General features: G+C 45.6%; 1 protein-coding gene across 1 annotated transcript in view; it reads left to right on the top strand.

The window, feature by feature from the left end:
* The window catches only part of PLEKHB2 (pleckstrin homology domain containing B2), a 49,877-nt gene that overhangs the window by 10,310 nt on the left and 18,313 nt on the right, over positions 1-21,254 (top strand). The window contains exons 2-5 of the mRNA XM_064382873.1: positions 8,885-8,929; positions 13,019-13,171; positions 14,062-14,164; positions 20,473-20,512. Of these exons, the coding sequence (XP_064238943.1) occupies positions 8,893-8,929; positions 13,019-13,171; positions 14,062-14,164; positions 20,473-20,512 (333 nt within the window). The 5' untranslated portion in view covers positions 8,885-8,892. The remainder of the gene's footprint in view (positions 1-8,884; positions 8,930-13,018; positions 13,172-14,061; positions 14,165-20,472; positions 20,513-21,254) is intronic.

Below are 21,254 nucleotides of genomic sequence, written 5' to 3'. Positions count from 1 at the left end.
TGCTAGTTTTGTATCTTTAGTAGAGACAGGGTTTCACCATGTTGGCCAGGCTGGTCTCGAACTCCTGACCTCGGGTGATCTGCCTGCCTCAGCCTCCCAAAGTGCTGGGATTACAGGCATGAGCTGCCGCCTAGCTTGGTGTTTCTTTTGTCTTGGATCCGTGTTTCAGTGTCACGCTTGTGTCGTCTCCCTTTTAGAATAACTCCCCTGTGAATTGTAGTGTGTAGTGACAAGAAATGTGAATTGTCTACACAAACATAAGGAAAGAAAAGAATGGAAAGATGGATGTTTAAAGTCTGCCTCTTTTTGTTTTTCCCTGTGAGCCTTGGGACCTACGTAACCTTCAGGCAGGGCAGGCCAGCCATATCGGGACCAGGAATTGGTCTAGGTGGATGGGGAGGTGGAGGGAAGGGGACGCCTGTGAAGTAGTGGCATGTGAGTCTCTGGAAGGCTGAAGGCACATTGGCTGAGTGACAGTGTCCGCTCCTCGGCTTTGTGAGCAAGATTCAGGATACAGTGGAGGAACCTGGCAGGGGACACACTGTAGATAGAAAGGGTTCACTGCAGTCCAGTATAGGGGAGATGGGTCATTTAGGGAGAGGATGAGTATGTCCACTTATTTAAGGACTTGTCGCCCTTGGTTTCTTATTTATCCTGCCCACATGGAGGGGTCTGGGCTGTGCTACATGCTACTTTTGAACTAGGAGCTAGAGGCAAGGGTGGGTTGCTGCCAGTGGTGGAAACTGGTGAGGCAAGTAATGTTCGGGTGGTGGTGGTGGTGGTCGTACCAGCTTGGTGACCGACAGATAGGAGAGGCCAGTTGACACAGACAAGGGATACACATCTCTTTAATGGAGGTGAAGAGCGTAGCTGCCAAGGTGACAAGATGCCCCAGCCTCGGTCCCCAAGATGCCTTGTGGATGATGATACTCTCTGATCCAGGTGAAGGTACCACAGGTACGTTAGGAGGCTCTCAGTGTCATAGAACTTTTATTATATATCCCCTTATTTTCTTCTGACTTCTGGAGATTGGTGTGTAAGTGCTTGCCCAGCTGTGCAAGTCACTAAAACCAGTGTATTCCCGCAACATATTCCTTACTGTGTGAATCCGTGATTGGTTTCCCCACAGCCATTTCTCTCCAGCAGCTTGAGTTTAGGCAGGCTTGAAGCCTGCTCCTGCAGTCTCCCCTGCCATCCAGGTTTCAGTGCACGTGAGCTCTCAACTCACAAGTCTAGTCTTTTGTCTTAAAAGGGAAATCCCGATGTTTAGGTAGTAACTGCAACAAATATCCCCCACTATTAACATAGCAGCCATTTGAATTATCCAGTGAGGGGATATTATCAGAGCGTTTCAAAGTTTTTCAAGTGTTTATCACAATTATCAAAGTGTTCCCAGTGTTTCAACCTTTTTTGTTTGTTTTAAATCAGTCCCCCTGTCCTCAATTGTGTGAAATTGAACTCATATTGGAAGGTGTATTAGGCTGTTCTTAAGCTGCTAATAAAGACATACCTGAGACTGGGTAATTTATAAAGGGAAGAGTTTTTATTTATTTATTTATTTTTAAAAGATGAGATTTCACCATCATGGCCAGGCTGGTCTTGAACTCCTGACCTCAGGTGATCCACCCACCTCGGCCTCCCAAAGTGCTAGGATTACAGGCGTGAGCCACTGCGCCCGGCCAAGGGAAGAGTTTTAATTGACTCAGCAGTTCCATATGGCTGGGGAGGCCTCACAGTCATGGCGGAAGGTAAGTGAGGAGCAGTTATGTTTTACATGGCAGCAGGCAGGAGAGCTTGTGCAAGGGAACTCCCATTTATTAAACCATCAGATCTAGTGAGACTTGATACCCTCAGTACAGTGTGGGGGGAAACTGCCTCCATGAGTCAGTTATCTCCACCTGGCCCCGCCCTTGACACATGGGAATTGTTGCAATTTAAGATGAGATTTGGGTGGGGACACAGCCAAACCATATCATTCCACCCAGGCCCCTCCCAGGTCTCATGTCCTCACATTTCAAAACCAATCACGCCTTCCCAACGGTTCCCCAAAGTCTTAACTAATTTTAGCATTAACTCAAAAGTCCGCAGTCCGAAGTCCCATCTGAGATAAGGCAGCTCTCTTCAGCCTCTGAGCCTGTAAAATCACAAGTAAGTTAGTTACTTCCTAGATACTGTGCGGGTGCAGGCATTGAGTAAAGACACCTGTTCCAAGTGGGAGAAATTGGCCAAAACTAAGGGACTGCAGTTCCCATGCAAGTCTGAAATCCAATGCTCAGTGATATCCTAAAGCCAAAATGATCTCCTCTGACTTCATGTCTCACATCTAGGTCATGCTGATGCAAGAGGTGGGCTCCCATGGCCTTGGGCAGCTCCGCCCCTGTGGCTTTGCAGGGTACAGCCCCCCTTTTGGCTGCTTTCACCTGCTGGCATTGAGCGTCTGTGGCTTTCCAGGTGCACAATGCAAGTTGTTGGTGGATGTACCATTCTGGGGTCTGGAGGACAGTGGCCCTCTTATCACAGCTCCACTAGGGAGTGCCCCAGTGGGAACTCTGTGTGGGGGCTCCAACCCCACGTTTCTCTTCCACACTGCCCTAGTAGAGGTTCTCTGTGAGGGCCCTACCCCTGCAGCAAACTTCTGCCTGGACATTCAGGCGTTTCCATACATCCTCGGAAATCTAGGCGGAGGTTCCCAAACCTCAGTTCTTGACTTCTGTGCACCTGCAGGATCAGCACCACGTGAAAGCTGCCAAGGCTTGGGGCTTGCGCCCTTTGAAACCACAGCCTGAGCTGTACCTTGGCCCCTTTTAGCCACTGTGGTAGCATCTGGGACACAGGGCACCGAGTCCCTAGGCTGCACACAGCAGGGGGGCCCTGGGACCATCCTGCAAAACCATTTTTTCCTTTTAGGCCTCTGGACCTGTGATGGGAGGGACTGCTGCAAAGGTTTCTGACATGCCCTGGAGACATTTTGCTCATTGTCTTGGTGATTAACATTGGGCTTCTTGTTACTTACGCAAATTTCTGCAGTAGGGTAGAATTTCTCTCAGAAAATGGGGTTTTCATTTCTATTGCATCATCAGTCTGCAAAGTTTCCATACTTCTATGCTCTGCTTCCTCTCAAATGCTTTGCTGCTTAGAAATTTCTTTCACTAGATTCCCTAAATAATTTCTCTCAAGTTCAAACTTCCACAGATCTCTAGGACAGCAACAAAATACCACCAGTCTCTTTGCATAGCAAGAGTGACCTTTATTCCAGTTCCCCACAAGTTCCCCATCTCCATCTGAGACCACTTCAGCCTGGACTTTATTGTCCATATCACTACGAGCATTTTGGTTAAAGCCACTCAACAAGTCTTTGAAGTTCCAAACTTTCCCACCTCTTCCCGTCTTCTTCTGAGCCCTCCAGACTGTTCCAACTTCTGCCTTTTACCCAGTTGCAAAGTTACTTCCCTATTTTCAGGTATCTTTATAATAGCACTCTGCTGTACCAGTACCAATTTACTGTAATACTCTCTTCTTATGCTGCTAATAAAGATATACCCAAGACCGGGTAATTTATAAAGGAAGGAGGTTTAATTGACTCACAGTTCCACATGGCTGGGGAGGCCTCACAATTATGGTGGAAGGCACATGATGAGCAAAGTCATGTCTTACATGGTGGCAGGCAAGAGAACTTATGTGGGGAACTCCCATTTATAAAGCCATCAGATCTCGTGAGACTTACTCATTACCATGAGAACTGTATGGGAGAAACTGCCCACATGATTCAGTTATCTTCACCTGGCCTCACTGTTAACATGTGGAGGTTATTACAATTCGGGGTGAGATTTGGGTGGGAATACAGCCAAACCATGATCAGAAGGTGTGTCTTTTCTCTAATACATTCTACTGTAATATATCTCATTTTAATCATCTTAAACCCAGGGTGCCTTTCAGCCTTAGTTGGTCGTAATGAGCTGTAATTTTTCCTTTGGATTTGACACTTGTGTCACAGTTTGGCTGTTAGATGCTCGCTCTTAAGCTGGGTGGCTTCTTGACGCTTTCTGAAGGCACTCTTGAAAGCATCTGTGCTTTTCGGTGATAAGATATCTTAGGTATCTCGACATATCCTGCCTGTAAACTGTAAGTAGCTCATTTTCAAAGAGTGCTGGCTTGTTTGTGAGGAGACTAGTGTTAGAGATAAAAATCTGGGCTCTGGGAGGTACATGAGATTGTTCCACAGAATGAGGATAGATAGACAGTATGACACGAGATAAGAAGCTACTTAAGTCAGCAGAGGAATTAGGCTTTTAAAAAGTCATTTCTGTTGCTAATTCCAGTTTAACTTCTTTTCTGTCTCGTAATCTGATTTCCCTTTTCTCTAAGAGTTTTGAGTTATTTTATTTAGGAACACCAAAGGTATGTTTATAATGTCCTCTAGATGTAGACATTTCCATTTCTTTTTTCTTTTTGAATCTTACTCAAGTGGCCTGAATTGATTCCCAAGTCTGCTGTCCAGTTTCTCCTTGTTGCCATCCTTTGGGACTCAGCTACCTGAAAAGTAAGAGAAATCCAGGTCCACCTCAAGGAAACACCAGAGAAAACACAGACACAGCATTCGCTGTGTTAGTCTGTTCTCACACTCCTACAAAGAACTACCTGAGGCTGGGTAAGTTAGGAAGAAAAGAGGTTTAATTGACTCAAGAGTCCTGCAGACTGTACAGGAGGCATGGCTGAGGAGGCCTCAGGAAACTTACAATCATAGCAGAAGGTGAAGGGGAAGCAGGCCTGTCTTCATATGGCAGCAGGAGAGTGAACTTACAGACAACGAGATCTCCTGAGAACTCTATCACAAGACCAGTGTCGAGGATAGCCACTCCCATGGTCCAGTCACCTCCCACCAGGCCCCTCTGCCAACACTGGGGATTTCAATTCAACATGAGATTTTGGGTGGGGACACAGAGCCGAACCATGTCATCTGCTGAATCAGATGTTGACCCATACAATTAGTACATAATACTCAGAGATACCAGGAGATCCCCGGGTCCTTAAGGTTTCCCCTAAGACTCTCTTTTAACTCTTTATCTTCACAGATGCTAGTGGTGGTAGTGTTGATCTTACAGCATGTAGGATTGTTGGGCTCAGATTCTTAAGGGCCTTTGAATAACTGAAGCTGTTCTTAATCTCAGTGTTACACTGGTCTGACATTTTAACCATTAAGAATGATAGCAGGCTGGGCGCAGTGGCTCATACTTGTAATCCAAGCACTTTGAGAGGCCACAGCAGGCAGATCACTTGAGGTTGGGAGTTTGAGACCACCCTGGCCAACATGGTGAAAGCCTGTCTCCACTAAAAATAACAAAAATTAGCTGGGTGTGGTGATGCCTGTAATCCCAGCTACTTGGGAGGCTGAGGCACTAGAATCACTTGAACCTGGGAGGCGGAGGTTGCATTGAGCATAGGTAGTGCCACTGCACTCCAGCCTGGGTGACAGAGTGAAACTCTGTCTCAAAAAAAAAAAAAGATAGCAAATATAGCTAAATTAATATCAAGAACGATTAGAAGGCTAGGCATGGTGGTTCACACTTGTAATCCCAGCACCTTGGGATGCTGAGGCTGGTGGATCACTTGAAGTCAGGAGTTTGAGACCAGCCCGGCCAACAAGGTGAAATCCTGTCTCTACTAAAAATAGAAAAGTTAGCTGCGTGGGGTGGCACACACCTGTAAGCCCAGCTACTCAGGAGGCTGAGGCAGGAGAATCACTTGAATCCGGGAGGTGGAGGCTGCCGTGAGCTGAGATTTCTGGGCTCCAGGCGGGGCGACAGCAAAAACAGACAAAAACAACCATTAGAAATGTAAAGAAATTCACCACAGAAATTCAGGCGACTCCTTTCTGTTACTCCACATTTTTATATTTGTATATTTATATAACCACCAGTGAAGTTGTATGGCTGTGTTTCAGTCAGGTTTTATATTTGCTGTGACTAGGTATCTCTCAGTACTTTTGCTAGTAATTTTTAGCCTGTTTCTTTTTTTTTTTTTCATATGGAATATGCTGAGAATTCACATTATGGATGCAGGAAGGTGTAGTGTTAATGTACATATCTAGGATTTGACGTGAATGCATACATGCTTTGCCCTCTCATTTTTTTTGTTAAAAAAATGTTTTTTGGGTTAAGAACACCACTGCACAGATGTGATGCTATCTACAGCATTCCTCCCTTTATACTAAGCTACATGAAAGTAGCATTTTGGCTTGGTCACTGCTGTATCCTTACTGTCTAGGACAAGGCTGGGCACACATTAGGTGCTCTAAGAATATTGTGTTTAATGAAAATATGCTGGTGGTTCTCTGCATCAAATCCTTTTGGAAGTAAAATAATTGTTTTAGGATGTTGTAGGCTGTAAGTTGCAGGAAACCAAATTCAACCACCTTAAGTGATAAATCTATCATTCTGCTTAGTAGAAAGTCTTGGGTAAGGGTGGGTTTGGGGGTTGGCGAAGTCGGTGGCTCAGCAGTGTGGGCTCAGCAGTGTGAGCTCTGCTGTCTCTGGATCAGCTGCCCCACCTGTCCCTCGTGGTCAGAGGGTGGCTGCCAGCACAGTGAGCAGCAGGGAGCTTCCTCTCACATCCTCTGCGAGACAGGGAGACTGGCTTTTGTTTGCTGGGGATTGTGTTTGAGAACCTAAATTCGGGAGAGAAAGACTGGGGAAAGATGAAAAGCATTTCCTTTCTTGGTAAGGACAAATAGCACAAGTTGAAAAAAACTGCAAAGAGAGCAAGAAGCTTCGGCGTGCATGATTTTGGAGATGCTGGAGTATGGGATGACTGAGGCTTGTGGAGTTCTTTATAAAGGTTCGGAGAAAGGCTAGAATTCAGCCATGCTTAGATATGGGGAAGGAGCCACATGAGAGACCCATTGGTTCTTCTGAGGTGCCCCTTTGGGCTTTTGCTAACCTTATAAACCTTAGTGCCTTAAAGACATAGCTATAAAAGCTAAAGCAGAAAGCAAAAGTGGCTCACAGTTTCAGCTTCCAAATAATACCTATTGATTTCAAAAAATAAAGTGGCTGGGTGCGGTGGCTCACGCCTGTAATCCCAGCACTTTGGGAGGCTGAGGCGGGTGGATCACCTGAGGTCAGGAGTTCGAGACCAGCCTGACCAATACAGTGAAACCCGTCTTTACTAAAAATACAAAAATTAGCCAGGTGTGGTGGCGTGTGCCTATAGTCCCAGCCACTTGGGAGGCTGAGACAAGAGAATTGCTTGAACCTGGAGGGTGGAGGTTGCAGTCAGCTAAGATTGCGCCACTGCACTCCCGCCTGGGTGTTGCAGCGAGAGAAAAAAGAAAATAATGCATGCAAATTGTTAACTAATTCAAATAGTCCAGGAGAGGGTAATGGGACCAGTCACCCTCTGTTTTCTGTGACACATGCAGACTCACCTCATTTCGTTTCCAGAGACACATCCTTCACAGGTTTTAGGATTCCTCCCAGGAGCAGCCTGAGCACATGCTGCTCCCCCTCACCTGCCTGGCAATCTGTCCTGAGTGGAGGTGCCACTCAGCAGTCCTTCATCATGGGGCATGTTGGTGATGGTGCGCCGTTGCAGTTTATGTGATGTTGCAGCAGGCGTTTGTGTGTGTGTGTGTGTGTGTGTGTGTGTGTTAGTGAACCTCTGCACATATCTCAGTGAGGCAAATTCCTAGTCATGGTGAGATCGCTGGGTGCAAGTATATGAACTATTAAAGTTTCAATAGATTTTGTCAAATTTCCCTCTGGAAGGTTGCGGCAGTTTTTTTTCCTCCGTTGCACTTTTTCCTTGCTGAGTGTCTCGGAGGTTTTCATTTGTGCCCACCTGATGGGTACAGTAGGTAACTGTGTAGTTGGGGTTGTATCTGTTGAATTGAGTGGGAAATTCAGTGTCTTTTTATGAGTTTGTTGGTCCTTTGTATTTCTTTTTCTGTGAACTGCTAAGTGATTGCCTTTTCTGTGTGATACGTGTGAACTTTGTAAGTGAAGGAAATAAGCTCCTTCTTGCCATATGGTTGTGAATGTTTCTTGTTATTTATTTATTTTTTGAGGTGGAGTTTCACCCTGTTGCCCAGGCTGGAGTACAGTGCCGCAGTCTTGGCTCACTGCAATCTCTGCCTCCTGGGTTCAAGCGATTCTCCTGCCTCAGCCTTTGGAGTAGCCTGCCACCACGTCTGGCTAATTTTTGTGTTTTTAGTAGACACTAGGTTTCACCATGTTGGCCAGGCTGGTCTTGAACTCCTGACCTCAGGTGAGCCACCTGCCTCGGCCTTCCAAAGTGCTGGGTTTACAGGCGTGAGCCACCATGCCCAGCCGTGAATGTTTCTTCTAATTTGTCACTTTTAAAGTCACATTTGACTTTTTTTCCATACAGAAAATTTAAATTTTTATGGAGTTGACTTTTCGAACCTTTTTCTTGATGACTTCTGCTTTTTAGCCCTAACTTGGCCACTCCATATCAGTCACCGCTGACACCAGTGCAGGACCCCTGCCTGGGCCGTGTGGACCCCACTGGGAATGCCAAACGTAGGCACGCTGGGGCTCCAGCAAGCCACGAGAATCCTCCACGTCCTTGAGAGGGCTGAATCTTGTGTCCTTGGGGCTGCTTTATGTTTGTTGAGTGGTGTTAACTTAGTCAGGTCGGCTGGGTGGTGAGGCTGAAGGCTAGTGTGGGAGGAAGGGACATGGTACAGGGTGCGGAGTGCAGGAACCCCACTGAGGAGGTACTCGTTAAATGCCAGGCGGGCACTGAGCTAAAATGGCCTTGGGCCCTTCCTCAGCTGATGCTAAAGGGGATAAGGATAGAGACTTGGTCTGGACAGGCTATGCTCATTCTGTGTATGATTTTGAACCTGTCTGTTCTTGTTCTGTAGGTGAAGAGATGGCATTTGTGAAGAGTGGCTGGTTGCTGCGACAGAGTGAGTACAGGATGTACGGCCTGTGATTGGCATTGCCAAAGGGCAATCTCTGTTTCTGTTTGCTTAAAGCTGATCATGTTTAAAAACAAAGTTTTACTAGTGCTGTGGCCTTGACGTTCCCCTTGGACATTCTTAGATCTCTGTGAACTGACTTCGCACACCAGGAGCTCCTCCTTGCTTGCTGGGTTGTCAGGAACTAGGGAACAATGGCAGTCCCTGCTGCTTTTGCTCTCCTCACTAGCGCGCTTCATTTAGTTTTGTTTATTTATTTGTTTATTTATTTTGAGACGGAGTTTTGCTCTTGTCGCCCAGGCTGGAGTGCAATGGTGCGATCTCGGCTCAATGCAGCCTCTGCCTCCTAGGTTCAAGTGATTCTCCTGCCTCAGCCTCCCGAGTAGCTGAGATTACAGGCATGTGCCACCACACCTGGCTAATTTTGTATTCTTAGTAGAGATGGGGTTTCTCCATGTCGGACAGGCTGGTCTTGAACTCCCAGTCTCAGATGATCTGCCCTCCTTGGCCTCTCAAAATGCTGGGATTATAGGTGTGAGCCACTGCACATGGCTGTGTGCCTTATTATTAATGATGGATCTGGGACTGCCTGGATCTAACTGAGCCCAGCTGAGATACTGGCACAGAGGTGCTGATCTCTCTTGCCTCTGTTATCTGGGGATTGAGCAGTGACTCAGATTCTCAAACTTGGAGTCTTTGTAATTATGTGGCTGAAGACTTGACCTGAGGCAATGAGTTTATCTAAAACCAAAACTTTTGTATCTCCAAAAGGACTCGAGAAGAGACTCAGGTTTTTTTTTTTTTTTTAAATGGGTTTGAGTCACTTTTCTAGGCTTATCTTTTCAAACCTATCTTTTATACAGTGTCTGCTTATCTCTGAGGCTGTCACTCCAGGTGAGATTCATACTGTGTTTTAAAGTAGGAGAACCAATCTTATTTCTAAAAAAGAAAAGAGGAAGCAGATTATTCTGCTATACTAGAAAGAATGAAGTTAAGGGAAAAGTGACTACTGTGTCATTTGTGATTCTAGTCAAAAACTGAGCTGTGTCACATACCATTTATTGTTCAGAGACGTCACATAAGTGGTATTATTTCCAGTTGAAGAAATTGAGATTCAGTGAGGTTAGGTAACTCGTCTAAATGTAAACTGTGGCGACAAATGTACATTCAGACTCAGGACTGTCTGATTTCAGCACTGACACTATACGCACCAGGAGGCGGGCCTTGAGCCTGTGCGTCTGTTCCCAGCCTGGAGCTGAACCCTGTGTCCCGTGTCTGTGATAGTCCTGTAGTCCTAGAATAGACAGGTGTGACATTAGCTTCACAAAGACAGTCCTGGCGTATTGGAGCCTCCTTTACTGGCCCTTCGGATGGCCTTTGGTTTTACTCCCCAGGCTCTACCACACCTGTGTTTGAGGGCGAGCTTTCCCTTTTCCACTACAGCTTGATGTAAACGCTCTGTCGACAGAGTGAACAGTGACCCTTTTGGTAACTTTGTGCTCCCCGTCAGCGTCCAGCATGGTGATGTACATAAAATAGATGCACTTTAAATAAGTCAGATAGACTTTTCCAGTGTCCTCGTCCATGGGTGTTTCAGAAGTGTTTATTCAGAAGACTTATACTATAACCCCATACCTATACGTGTGGGTTAATTTTCCTTCTTTTCCTGAAAGTAGAACTATCAATGCCAATAAAACGAGGTGAGGTGTATTACATTCACGGGGTTGTAGACGGTGGTGATACACGTGTGATGTGGGCAAAGCTGTCCTCGGGACTTTTTCCTGCCATTGCCACGTATACTGTTGGAATCCAGTCCTGGCCTCTGGAGGACAGCCTGATTTGGGAGTCTGCAGCCAGGGCTTTGATGGCAGGTGAGACACTTGAGCAGAAATCCTTGACCCAGTGGTTCCACCTCTCTGTTTCTGTGGTTCTATTTAGTAGGACTTTTTTTTTTTTTGAAACAGAGTCTCGCCCTGTCACACAGGCTGGAGTGCAATGGTGCAATCTTGGGTCACTGCAACCTCTGCCTCCTGGGTTCAAGCGATTCTCCTGCCTCAGTCTCCCAAGTAGCAGGGATTATAGGCATGCGCCACCACACCCAGCTAATTTTTTGTATTTTTGGTAGAGATGAGGTTTCACCATTGACCAGGCTGGTCTCAAACTCCTGACCTCATGATCTGCCCACCTCGGCTTCTCAAAGTGCTGGGATTACAGGTGTGAGCCACTGTGCCTGGCTGACTCTTTTTTTTAAGATGGGATCTTGCTTTGTGGTCCAGGCTGGAGTGCAGTGGCATGAAAACTACTCACTGCAGCCTTGATGTTCCAGGTTCAAGTGGTCCTCCTGCCTCAGACTCCCGAGTAGCTGGGCATACAGGCCTGTGTTACCATACCTGGCTATTTTCTTCTTTGTAGAGACAGGCTCTTGCTATGTAGGCCAGGCTGGTTTCAAACTCCTGGGCTTAAGTGATCCACCCACTTGAGCCTCCCAAAATGTTGGGATTACAGGTATGAGCCATTGCACCCAGCCTGTTTGGTAGTTTCTGCACAGCCCAGGTGGTCAGTCAAATGGATGCTTGGGTATAACTTAGTGGTCACTTGGGCAAGTGCAGTGGACACCCCTCCTGGTGAGGAGAGTGCCTGATAGTGGCAGGAAAGCTGGATGGCACGTATCTGGTTGACACCAGTTGCAGGCCTGGCAGCATAAAGGGAAGTGCGTGAAATGGGATTCGGCGTGTTGGCCAGGAACAGGGTGAGGTGTGTAGGAACAGAAGGCGTAGTGGGCAGTGAATGGATGTGAGAAAGTTGCAGAGATGACTTGGAGCTACAACTGGCCTTTAAGTCCATTACTGGGGTTTTCCCTTCATGCAGTCAAGGAAATTACAGTTTTATAAAGTTAAGTACCTGATCCAAGATCACAAATGAAAGGATGAATTCGCTCAAGCTGACAGAAATGTGTGAGGCAGTAGGATGTGTACAGTATGGGAGTCGGCATGGGAGGCCAGGCGGGGCCTGGTCTACATCCTGCTGTGCTCATTTCTCCAGGGTCTGCATCAGGAAGGGGGCACCTTCCATACTGTGAGCTTCCTCTGGGAAATGGTAGGAAACAGTATCTGTGTAAGCTCTTAAGGACAAGGGAAAAAAATGTGTTTTTTTCTTTTGCTTTTTGAGACAGAGTCTTGCTCTCTCTCCCAGGTTGGAGTACAGTGGTGCGATCTTGGCTCATTGCAGTCTCCCCCTCCTGGGTTCAAGCGATTCTCCTGCCTCAGCCTCCCTAGTAGCTGGGATTACAGGCACAAGCCACCATGCCCAGCTAATTTTTGTATTTTTAGTAGAAACAGGATTTCACCATTTTGCCTAGGCTGGTCTTGAACTCCTGGCCTCAAGTGATCCACCCACCTTGGCCTCCCAGAGTGCTGAGATTACTCACGTGAGCCACTGCGCCTGGCCAAAACATGTTTTTTCAGAAGAGGAAAGTATTATTTTTATTTGCATATAGAGACTTTACAGTCCAGCATTTTCTGATCAATCTAGCAAATTTAGACAGTATTGGAAATTTAGAAAGTTTAAAAGTTTGAGAGGTTTAAACTTTAGTACTGTATGGAGAATTAAATGTTAGATACATTTCATTTGCTGAAAAGCAAGCTTTTTTTAAAAAAAACCTAAATTGAAAGTATTGGGACTTCTAAGTTGGTTGGCAGCCTTCTCTGTGGACAGTGTGTGCTGCTTGCAGCCTGCGGAAGCAGCGGTGGGTGGCTGGGTGCTCTGCTTTCCCTTTCATCCTGATGGTTGCTTTGGGTAATTCTACACAGGTGTTGTTAAGGGGCCAGGGGAGAGATCCTTTTGTTTCTGCTGTGAATTAGAGGACTATGTCCTTGGTCTTTTGGCTCAAAGCTGACTTTTCAGCTGAGCGTGGTGGCATGTGCTTGTAGTCCCAGCTAAAAGGGAGGCTGAGGTGAGAGAATTGCTTGAGCCCAGGAGTTCGAGGCCACATTGAGCTATGATCATGTTCGGGAGTAGCCGCTGCATTCCAACTTGGGCGAAATCATAAGACTTACTAACCTTACTGTTTTTTTCCAGGTACTATTTTGAAGCGCTGGAAGAAGAATTGGTTTGATCTGTGGTTGGATGGTCACCTAATCTATTATGACGACCAGACTCGGCAGAATGTCGAGGATAAGGTCCACATGCCAGTGGACTGCATCAACATCCGCATGGGGCAGGAATGTCGGGGTAAGCTGGCCTGTCTTGGCCAACTTCTGTCTTCGGCTCTTCCTCTGTCTTAGTGGGAGCTGGGTCCTCTTCCTTCCCTGTTCTGCTTTCATTAACAGATTGAAGAAGGGTTTTATCTTAGAGGGGTGACCACAGTGGGGCCCCAGGCACTTAGATCTTGAACCACATGGTAGGGGCAAATCAATTTTCTCAACTGAGTTAAACTCACCATTCCACGTCTCTTCTACTTGAGGTGAGGGAACCAGCGTGCTGGGAACCTCAAGAAGCACAGACCACCCTAGACTGTGTTGATTTTGTACTCAGAAACTGGCTTCTGTTTGATGCTGACTCCAATCAGTTGCTTAAAATCTGGGATGTCGGCCAGGCGCAATGGATCACAAGGTCAGGAGTTCAAGACCAGCCTGGCTAAGATGGTGAAACCCCATCTCTACTAAAAATACAAAAAAAAAATTAGCTGGTCATGGTGGCGGGTACATGTAATCCCAGCTACTCGGGAGGCTGAGGCAGAGAATTGTTTGAACCCGGAAGGTGGAGGTTGCCGTGAGCCGAGATTGTGCCACTGTACTTCAGTCTGGGTGACAGAGTGAGACTCTGTCTCAAAAACAAAAAAAAAAAAAAAAAAAAAGAAAAAGAAAAAATCTGAGATGTCGTTTCCTGAAGTTATTCTTTATATCCATTATAAGGAAAACATTTTGTAGACGTCTTGGCAGCTGGTCCTGTCAGTCAGCCTAGCTATGTTCTTTCTGCCTTCTTGGAAAGGCAGAGGGTTCTTTCATAGATGTAGCACTTGATTTATCGTCTAGTCCTTTGCTTCTCTGAGCTGGTAGTTCTTAGAAAATGTAAGAAGAAATCCTGAAAAAAATTCCTTTATTCTGCCTTATTTCTCATAGATATTCAGCCTCCGGATGGAAAGTCAAAAGACTGCATGCTGCAGATTGTTTGCCGAGATGGGAAGACAGTTAGTCTCTGTGCAGAAAGCACGGACGATTGCTTGTAAGTTTTGCTTTCTTAGGCATTTAATTTAAAAATATTTTCTATTTTAATGTCTGATTGCCAAAAAATGAAAAGAATGGGAGTAGAGTTTTCCTTGAGGCGTCAGAATGAGGGACTCGGTGGATGTGTGAGAGAAATACAAGTCTTGCTTTTTCAGTTCTAGTGTTTGCCTCTCTGGGACTGCCCGAGCCGATCCCATTGTGGTGAAAATGGCAGAAAGGAATTGCAGTCTCGTGCTCTCTTTCATTATCAGATTCACAGTGGGTAACAGACATAGTTGAACGGTTTGTTAAGATTGGTTCTTTTTATGTTAATGCCTTTTTGAAAAGCATTCACATCTGTACTGTGCAGCTTTTCCTCCTTAGGTGGTCATTTCTCTGCCATCTCTGAAGAAGGGATGGGGAAATCCCAACTGCAATACTCCTTGGCCTCCTACCATTGGCATTGATGTTAGATCAGAACCTTGAAAACACTGATTGAATGAAATTTGGGGAGAATTGGAATTGGTTTTTCTGTCTACTTTACCACTTAAGTGGGTGAACTCTGGATGCTGTGAGAATTCACTAACAGAGGTTACTGAAATATTTGTAGATACGCAATGTCTTCACAGATCTGGAGGCCGTTTTGTCAGGGCCTGCCACACATATCTGTGCTCAGCCTCTGTATAAACGTCATTCCATGCCAAACTCTAGGGTCTGTTTTAAGTCCCAGAAGTAGCTGCCTTTTTGCATTCTTCTGATTTATGTTAGTGACTCTGATACAAATATGGCACATTCTGGAAGAGATGGGGCTTTCCCAAAGTCCAGTGGCGAAATGACCATGTGTCAAGCTAATCTGCTACTTTTGTAAATTGGAGCTCTGTTATTACTGTTTAATAATTTAAACCAACGTGTATTGAACACTTCCTTTGCACTAGACACTGAGTTAACAGCTTCACAGATGATTGTAATCCCCATCATGTCTTGTTTTACAAGGTGGGTGCTGTCACCCCTATTATAAGAAGTGGAGACATAGAGAGAAGTTAAGTAACTTCTATGTGTTTTTTAATGTTGTTGTAAGAAACTGCCACAAGCTTAGTGGCTTCACACAATACAAACTTTTACACTTTTGGAAGTCAGGAGTCTAACACGAGTCTCACTTGTCACAAAGTTTCTGCAGGGCCATATTCCCACTGTAAGCTCTAGGGGAGAATCTGTTTCCTTTTTCCACCTTCTAGAAGCCTCTGCATTCCTGGGATTGCAGCCCCCTCCTCCATCCTCAAAGCCAGTAGTGGTAGATGGGAGTCCTCTCCTGCTGCCGTCTCTGGTTCTCCACAGCCAGGAAGGTTACACGGTTTTAAGGATTCGAGATTAGTTTGGCCCACCTGGATATTCCAAGTTAATCTCATCATCTCAAGGTCCTTGGTCTTAATTCTTGCTGCAGAATCCCGCTTCCCTGCTTCCCCCACAACCTTTTTTTTGAGAGAGGGTTTCACTCCTGTCATCCAGGCTGGAGTGTAATAGTGCTGTCTCACTGCAGCTTCTGCCTCCTGGGCTCAAGCAATTCTCCTGCCTCGGTCTTCCAAGTAGCTGGGACTACAGGTGCTTGTCATCACGCCAAGCTAATTTTTGTACAAATGGGGTTTTGCCATGTTGCCCACACTGGTCTCAAACCCTGGGCTCAGGTGATCCACCCACCTTGGCCTCCCAAAGTGGTGGGATTACGGGTGTGAGCCACTGTACCTGGTCCCAGCATCCCTTTTACCTTGTAAGGCAGCGTATGCATAAGCTATGGAGATTAGGTGGTGGGCGTCTTTGGAGCTGTCATGCTGCCTGCTGCACTTCCTACAGGCTTCAGAGCTGGTAGGCTAGACTCGATCTGAACCCTTGGTTCTGCAGCCCTTTGACCTTAACTGCTCTGCTCTACTGGGGGACAGTATCACATGTACAAAATATTTTTTAAAGAAACAGTGGAAAAACATCTGGAACTAGAATTTTAGAGTAATCTAACAAAACATGGGAGAATGCTGGGTGCGGTGACTCCGAACACTTGGGGAGGCTGAGGCATGTGGATCACCTAAGGTCAGGAATTTGAGACCAGCCTTTCCAACGTGGTGAAACCCTGTCCCTACTAAAAATACAGAAATTAGCTGGGCGTGGTGGGGTGTGCCTGTAGTCACAGCTACTCAGGAGGCTGAGGTGGGAGAATTGCTTGAGTCTGGGAGGCAAGAGGTTGCAGTGAGCCGAGATCACGCCACTGCACTTCAGCCTGGGTAACAGAGTGAGACCCTGTCTCAAAAAAAAAGCAAAGCACATGAGAGAAGAGGCAAAAATATATACTTGAAGGGCTGGTCTTGTTTAGCCTGAAAGAATGAGTGAGTTGGTTCTTAACCTAGATGTAAAAGAGAGCTTTATACATGTGTCATATTTTAAGGGCACAAATTTGGGCGGATGGAAGTGGAGGATAATATTTTTAAACTAGAAGAATAAAAAGAACAGAAAATATTCCTCGTGAAAAGAAAACTTAATAAAGCACAACAGTAAATGTCCTGGCAACAATTCGACCGATAGTTTCTGTGATTTTAGTAAATGTGATTTGGTGAAATTTGCCTAAAAAGAGGAAGATCTGAGGGCTGGGCGCCATGGCCCACACCTGTAGTCCCAGCACTTTGGGAGGCTGAGGTGGGCAGATCATGAGGTCAGGAGATCAAGACCTGACTAACACAGTGAAACCCTGTCTCTACTAAAGATGTAAAAAATCACTCAGGCGTGGTAGCATGCGTCTGTAGTCCCAGCTCCTCAGGAGACTGAAGCAGGAGAATTGCTTGAACCCAGGAGGCGGAGGTTGCAGTGAGCTGAGATGGTGCCACTGCACTCCAGTCTGGTGACAGAGTGAGACTCCATCTCAAAAGAAAAAAGTAAGATCTGAGATTGAGCAGAAAATACAAAGTCCAGCAATATATTCTGTTAAGAAGAAACACACTTGAAATAAAATGGCCAGAAAAGCAAAAAAGGCAAGAGTAAGGAAACTGAGTTCCTAGGGCTGCTGTCACAAATTGCTGAACACTAAGTGACAAAAACGGCAGGAATTCCTTGTCTCATATTTCTGGAGGCTGGAAGTCTGGCATCTGTGTCCGCAGATCCCTGCTCCCTCTGCGATGCTGGATGGGGTCCCTTCTCGCCTCCTCCTGGCGTCTGTGGTGCTGGTAGTTTTTGGTGTCCTTGGCTGGCAGCCGCGTTGCCTCGGTCTCTGCCTCTGTTGCCACATGGCCTTCTTCTGTTGTGTCTGTGTCCAGAATTCTCTTTTCTTATAAAGGACACCAGTCGTACTGGATTAAGGACCCACCTTAATTCACTGTGAGTTGTTTATCTTAATTTGATTCCATATGCAAATACCCTATTTCCAAATAACATTCCAACATTTGTGGGTACTGGGGATCAGGATTTATGCATATCTTTTTCATGAGGACACAATTCAACCCCATAATAGAGACCTTTGAGAACAGTGGTGAAATGGATTAGATCATCTTCCCTGAGAGGAAAACATTTCAATGGTGCAACCAAATAAAGAAGTTTGATTTCAAGCCCAAACTACAAACAGCCAAAGAAGGAAATTGATGATTCTGTGGAGATGTTCTTTAATCCTATCTGAATCCCAGAAGCAGTAACAAGATGGGTTAATTAAATACTGCAAATGTTTAGTATTACCCTGTAGTCTGGAGTGATGCTGATAAAGAGTAAGATATTTTTTGGAAAAGCTAAGGAAAAATCCTTGAGAATGTGATGTCCTTGGGACCTCAGCAGAGGCTGGGTGGTTCTCCCAGGGCTCATCATTGCAGGGCAGTGAAAGGCACTGAAGCTCACAGGAGTTAGATAATTTTGTGGCTGTGAAGTGAACCTTAGCATGGGACATTCAAAGGAATGTGCTCAGAAGAGAGTGTAGGATCCAGATTTTTCAGAAAAGACTTACTCGATCTCAGAAGAAATTGCCTTCTCTTCCAGCCCTGTGCCCTCAGATTATAGAATACTGATTGCGGGTATACCTAGCCATCAAACTGTTGCTGGGCTGGACAGAGGTGGAACCAGGGTGGAGCTACCAGCTGCTACCAGATTAGGTAGGGAGGGTGTCAAGGAGAAATAACTCCTGCCTTACCAGAGCAAACAAGTTTTAGATATCACTTCCCATGTAAAAAGTGAGCAGGATGTGAAGAAGTGACTTGGCAGCGATGCAGATATACCTTGAAGGAAAAATAAGAAAAGGAAAATGCAAGCCTCAGGAAAAGCTCCTAGAGTGGAGGAAAATAAAATCCAAGGAACAGAAGCAGAGTCTTCAGGAATGCTTTCCTGGCCATAGTATTTAAAATTATATCTCCCTGTCTGCATACACACTCACCATCTACCAACTGTTTATCTTGTTCATCATCTGCTTTCCTTAGAATATTTGCTATGTGAGGGCAGAGATTTATGTTTCTTTTCTGCTCTTCTGTGTCTATAATCTAGAAGGTCTGTCATTGTCAAGAGGGTGCCATTCACATTATAGTCTGATGAAAGTGGTCTTCCCTTGCATACAACCCCAAATGAAAAGTGAATCACTGGCGTGGAGGAAGAGACTGGAGGTAATCTCAGTGAGGGGAAAAGGATGAAAAGATTTGGAGAAAAGATCAGAGATATGTTAGAAACACTAAAAAAAGTTCAGAAAGATGATGGACGTGCAGAAAGTATAGAACCCCAAAAGAGGTCGTTAGAAATGCAGGGCAAGCAAAATGTTCTGAAATAACAGAAGTGAATCTGCAGACCAAAGGCCCTACTAGACTCTTCCACCTGAAGTGACAGCAAAATCTGTGTGACATGTATGAATAATCCAGTGTGATACCCTTTAGCAGAGTGAGTGACGGTGATATGCCGCGTGCAGAACCTGTTGGGGAATTTTGCAACTTAACTGCATTCCTTAGAAAGCCAGAACACTTGAAAATAAATGAATGAATCTTTCAACTTAGGGAGAGAGTAAATGAGAATAAAAATGAAAGGGATTGATGAAGATAAGAGGGCTGAGCTTAGTAAGAAGAGCAAGGGGTGAAGGAATGAGCGGGTGCACGAGAGGCTGCTTTTTTTTGAGGTGGAGTCTCTTGTAGCCCAGGCTGGAGTGCAATGGTGTGATCTCCGCTCATTGAAACCTCTGTCTCCCTCCCGGGTTCAAGCAGTTCTCCTGCCTCAGCCTCCGGAGTAGCTGAGATTACAGGCATGCACCAGCACGCCTGACTGATTTTGTATTTTCAGTAGAAGCAGGGTTTCACCGTGTTGACCAGGCTGGTCTTGAACTGACCTCAGGTGATTGCCTACCTTGGCTTCCCAAAGTGCTGGGATTACAGGCGTGAGCCATGGCGCCTGGATGAGAGATGTTTTTGCCTATCAATTCAAGCAGAAACTTAATTGTGATACTTAAGAGTCAGATATCTAGTTTTTTTTTTTTGACAATATGGGGGAAAGCTGGTAGGTTACAGAGATTGTTAGAGTCGTTTTGCAGCGCCATTTTGCAATACCTGCTGAAATTCTGTTTATATCCTTTGACCTAGCAGTTTCAGTCTTTGGAATTTGCCCTATGGAAATGTTTACATAAGAGTGCAAGGGTAATAGGCGTGTTAATATGTTAATAGCATTCTTTTTTCTATTTTTCTTGAGACAGGGTCTCTCTCTTTCATCCAGGCTGGAATGCACTGGTATGATCTTGGCTCACTATAGCCTTGACCTCCCTGGAGGAAGCTATTCTCCCACCTCAGCCTCCCAAGTAGCTGGGACTATAGGCATGCACCACCATGCCCGGCTAATGTTTATGTTTTTTGTAGAGCTGGGATTTTACTATGTTGCCCAGGCTGGTCTTGAACTCCTGGGCTCAGGTGATCCCCCTGCCTTGGCCTTCCAAAGTGCTTGGATTATAGGCATGAGGCACTGCATCTGGTCCCCACCATTCTTTTTAATGTTGACAATTGCTAACAATCTAAATGTACTCATATCATGGAATATTACAAAACTGTTAACAGGAAGTAGATCTGTGTGTATGCCGTGATCTGACAAAGCACGTGGCCGTACATTTTGCATTTATTAAAAAGTAAAAAGTATTGTATAGATGATGTTTTAAATACTATGCATCTATTGTAGATGTAGTTTTTAAAAATATATATTCCTAGTGCATGTCTCAAGTGGTTTGAGGCAAGGCCTGAAGACCTGTTCTTTAAGCAGATCTCTTCAGGAATTCTGATGCCAACCCAGGTTTGAGAATCATTGAAATGTTGGATTGCCTTAAATATTAAGTACCCTTTTTCTTTTCTCCAGGGCCTGGAAATTTACACTCCAAGATTCTAGGACAAACACAGTAAGTTGCTAATACAATCATCAATAATTTTTTTTTTTTTTTTTTTTGTGACAAGGTCTCACTCTTTTACCCAGGCTGGAATGCAGTGGTGCTGCTCACTGCAACCTCTACCTCCTGGGCTCAAGTGGTCCTCCCGCCTCAGCCTCCCCTTCCCAGTAGCTGGGTCTACAGGCCCATGCTACCATGCCCAGCTTATTTAAAGTTTTTTTTTTGTAGAGAGGAGGTCTCACTATATTACCCAGGCTGGTATTGAACTCCTGGGCTCAAGTGATCCTCCCACTTCCACCTCCCAAGGTGCTGGGATTACAGGTGTGAGCCACCACACCCAGCCACCAGTAATGTTTTCACATGGTCTTACGTAACAATTGGAGATTGGAGTAGGGGGAAAATGGGTTTCCTGGCCATCCAGCCATGACTGGGCGGGTAGCACTGGGCAGGGCGCCTTTAACCAACAGTGAGCAAGCTGGGTTTGCCAAACGTTTTGGCAGCAGGCACCCTCCTCACACAGGCATGCTTGTTTCAGTGTTGCTTTCTAGAAATGTTTGTATTTCTCAAAGTTCTGCAACACTTTGAATTCTGCTGTGGTTTGCGGTAAAGGCTCAGAAAGAATTGCAGGATCCTTTTTATGCACAGGAGCTCAGCCTTGTGAAACAAACCTTTCTGTGACTTGTACTTGTCTCTTGTCCTGTTTCTGGCCTTAGGAGGTCACTGAGACAGTGAACCCCATTTGTAGAGCTTGTAA

This window comes from Aotus nancymaae, unplaced genomic scaffold, assembly GCF_030222135.1.
Source record: "Aotus nancymaae isolate 86718 unplaced genomic scaffold, 86718_ANA_hifiasm-v0.15.2.pri h1tg000029l, whole genome shotgun sequence".
Taxonomy (NCBI): Eukaryota; Metazoa; Chordata; class Mammalia; order Primates; family Aotidae; genus Aotus; species Aotus nancymaae.
Note: the sequence above shows the minus strand (reverse complement) of the source record. Positions and strands in the feature narration are given on the sequence as shown.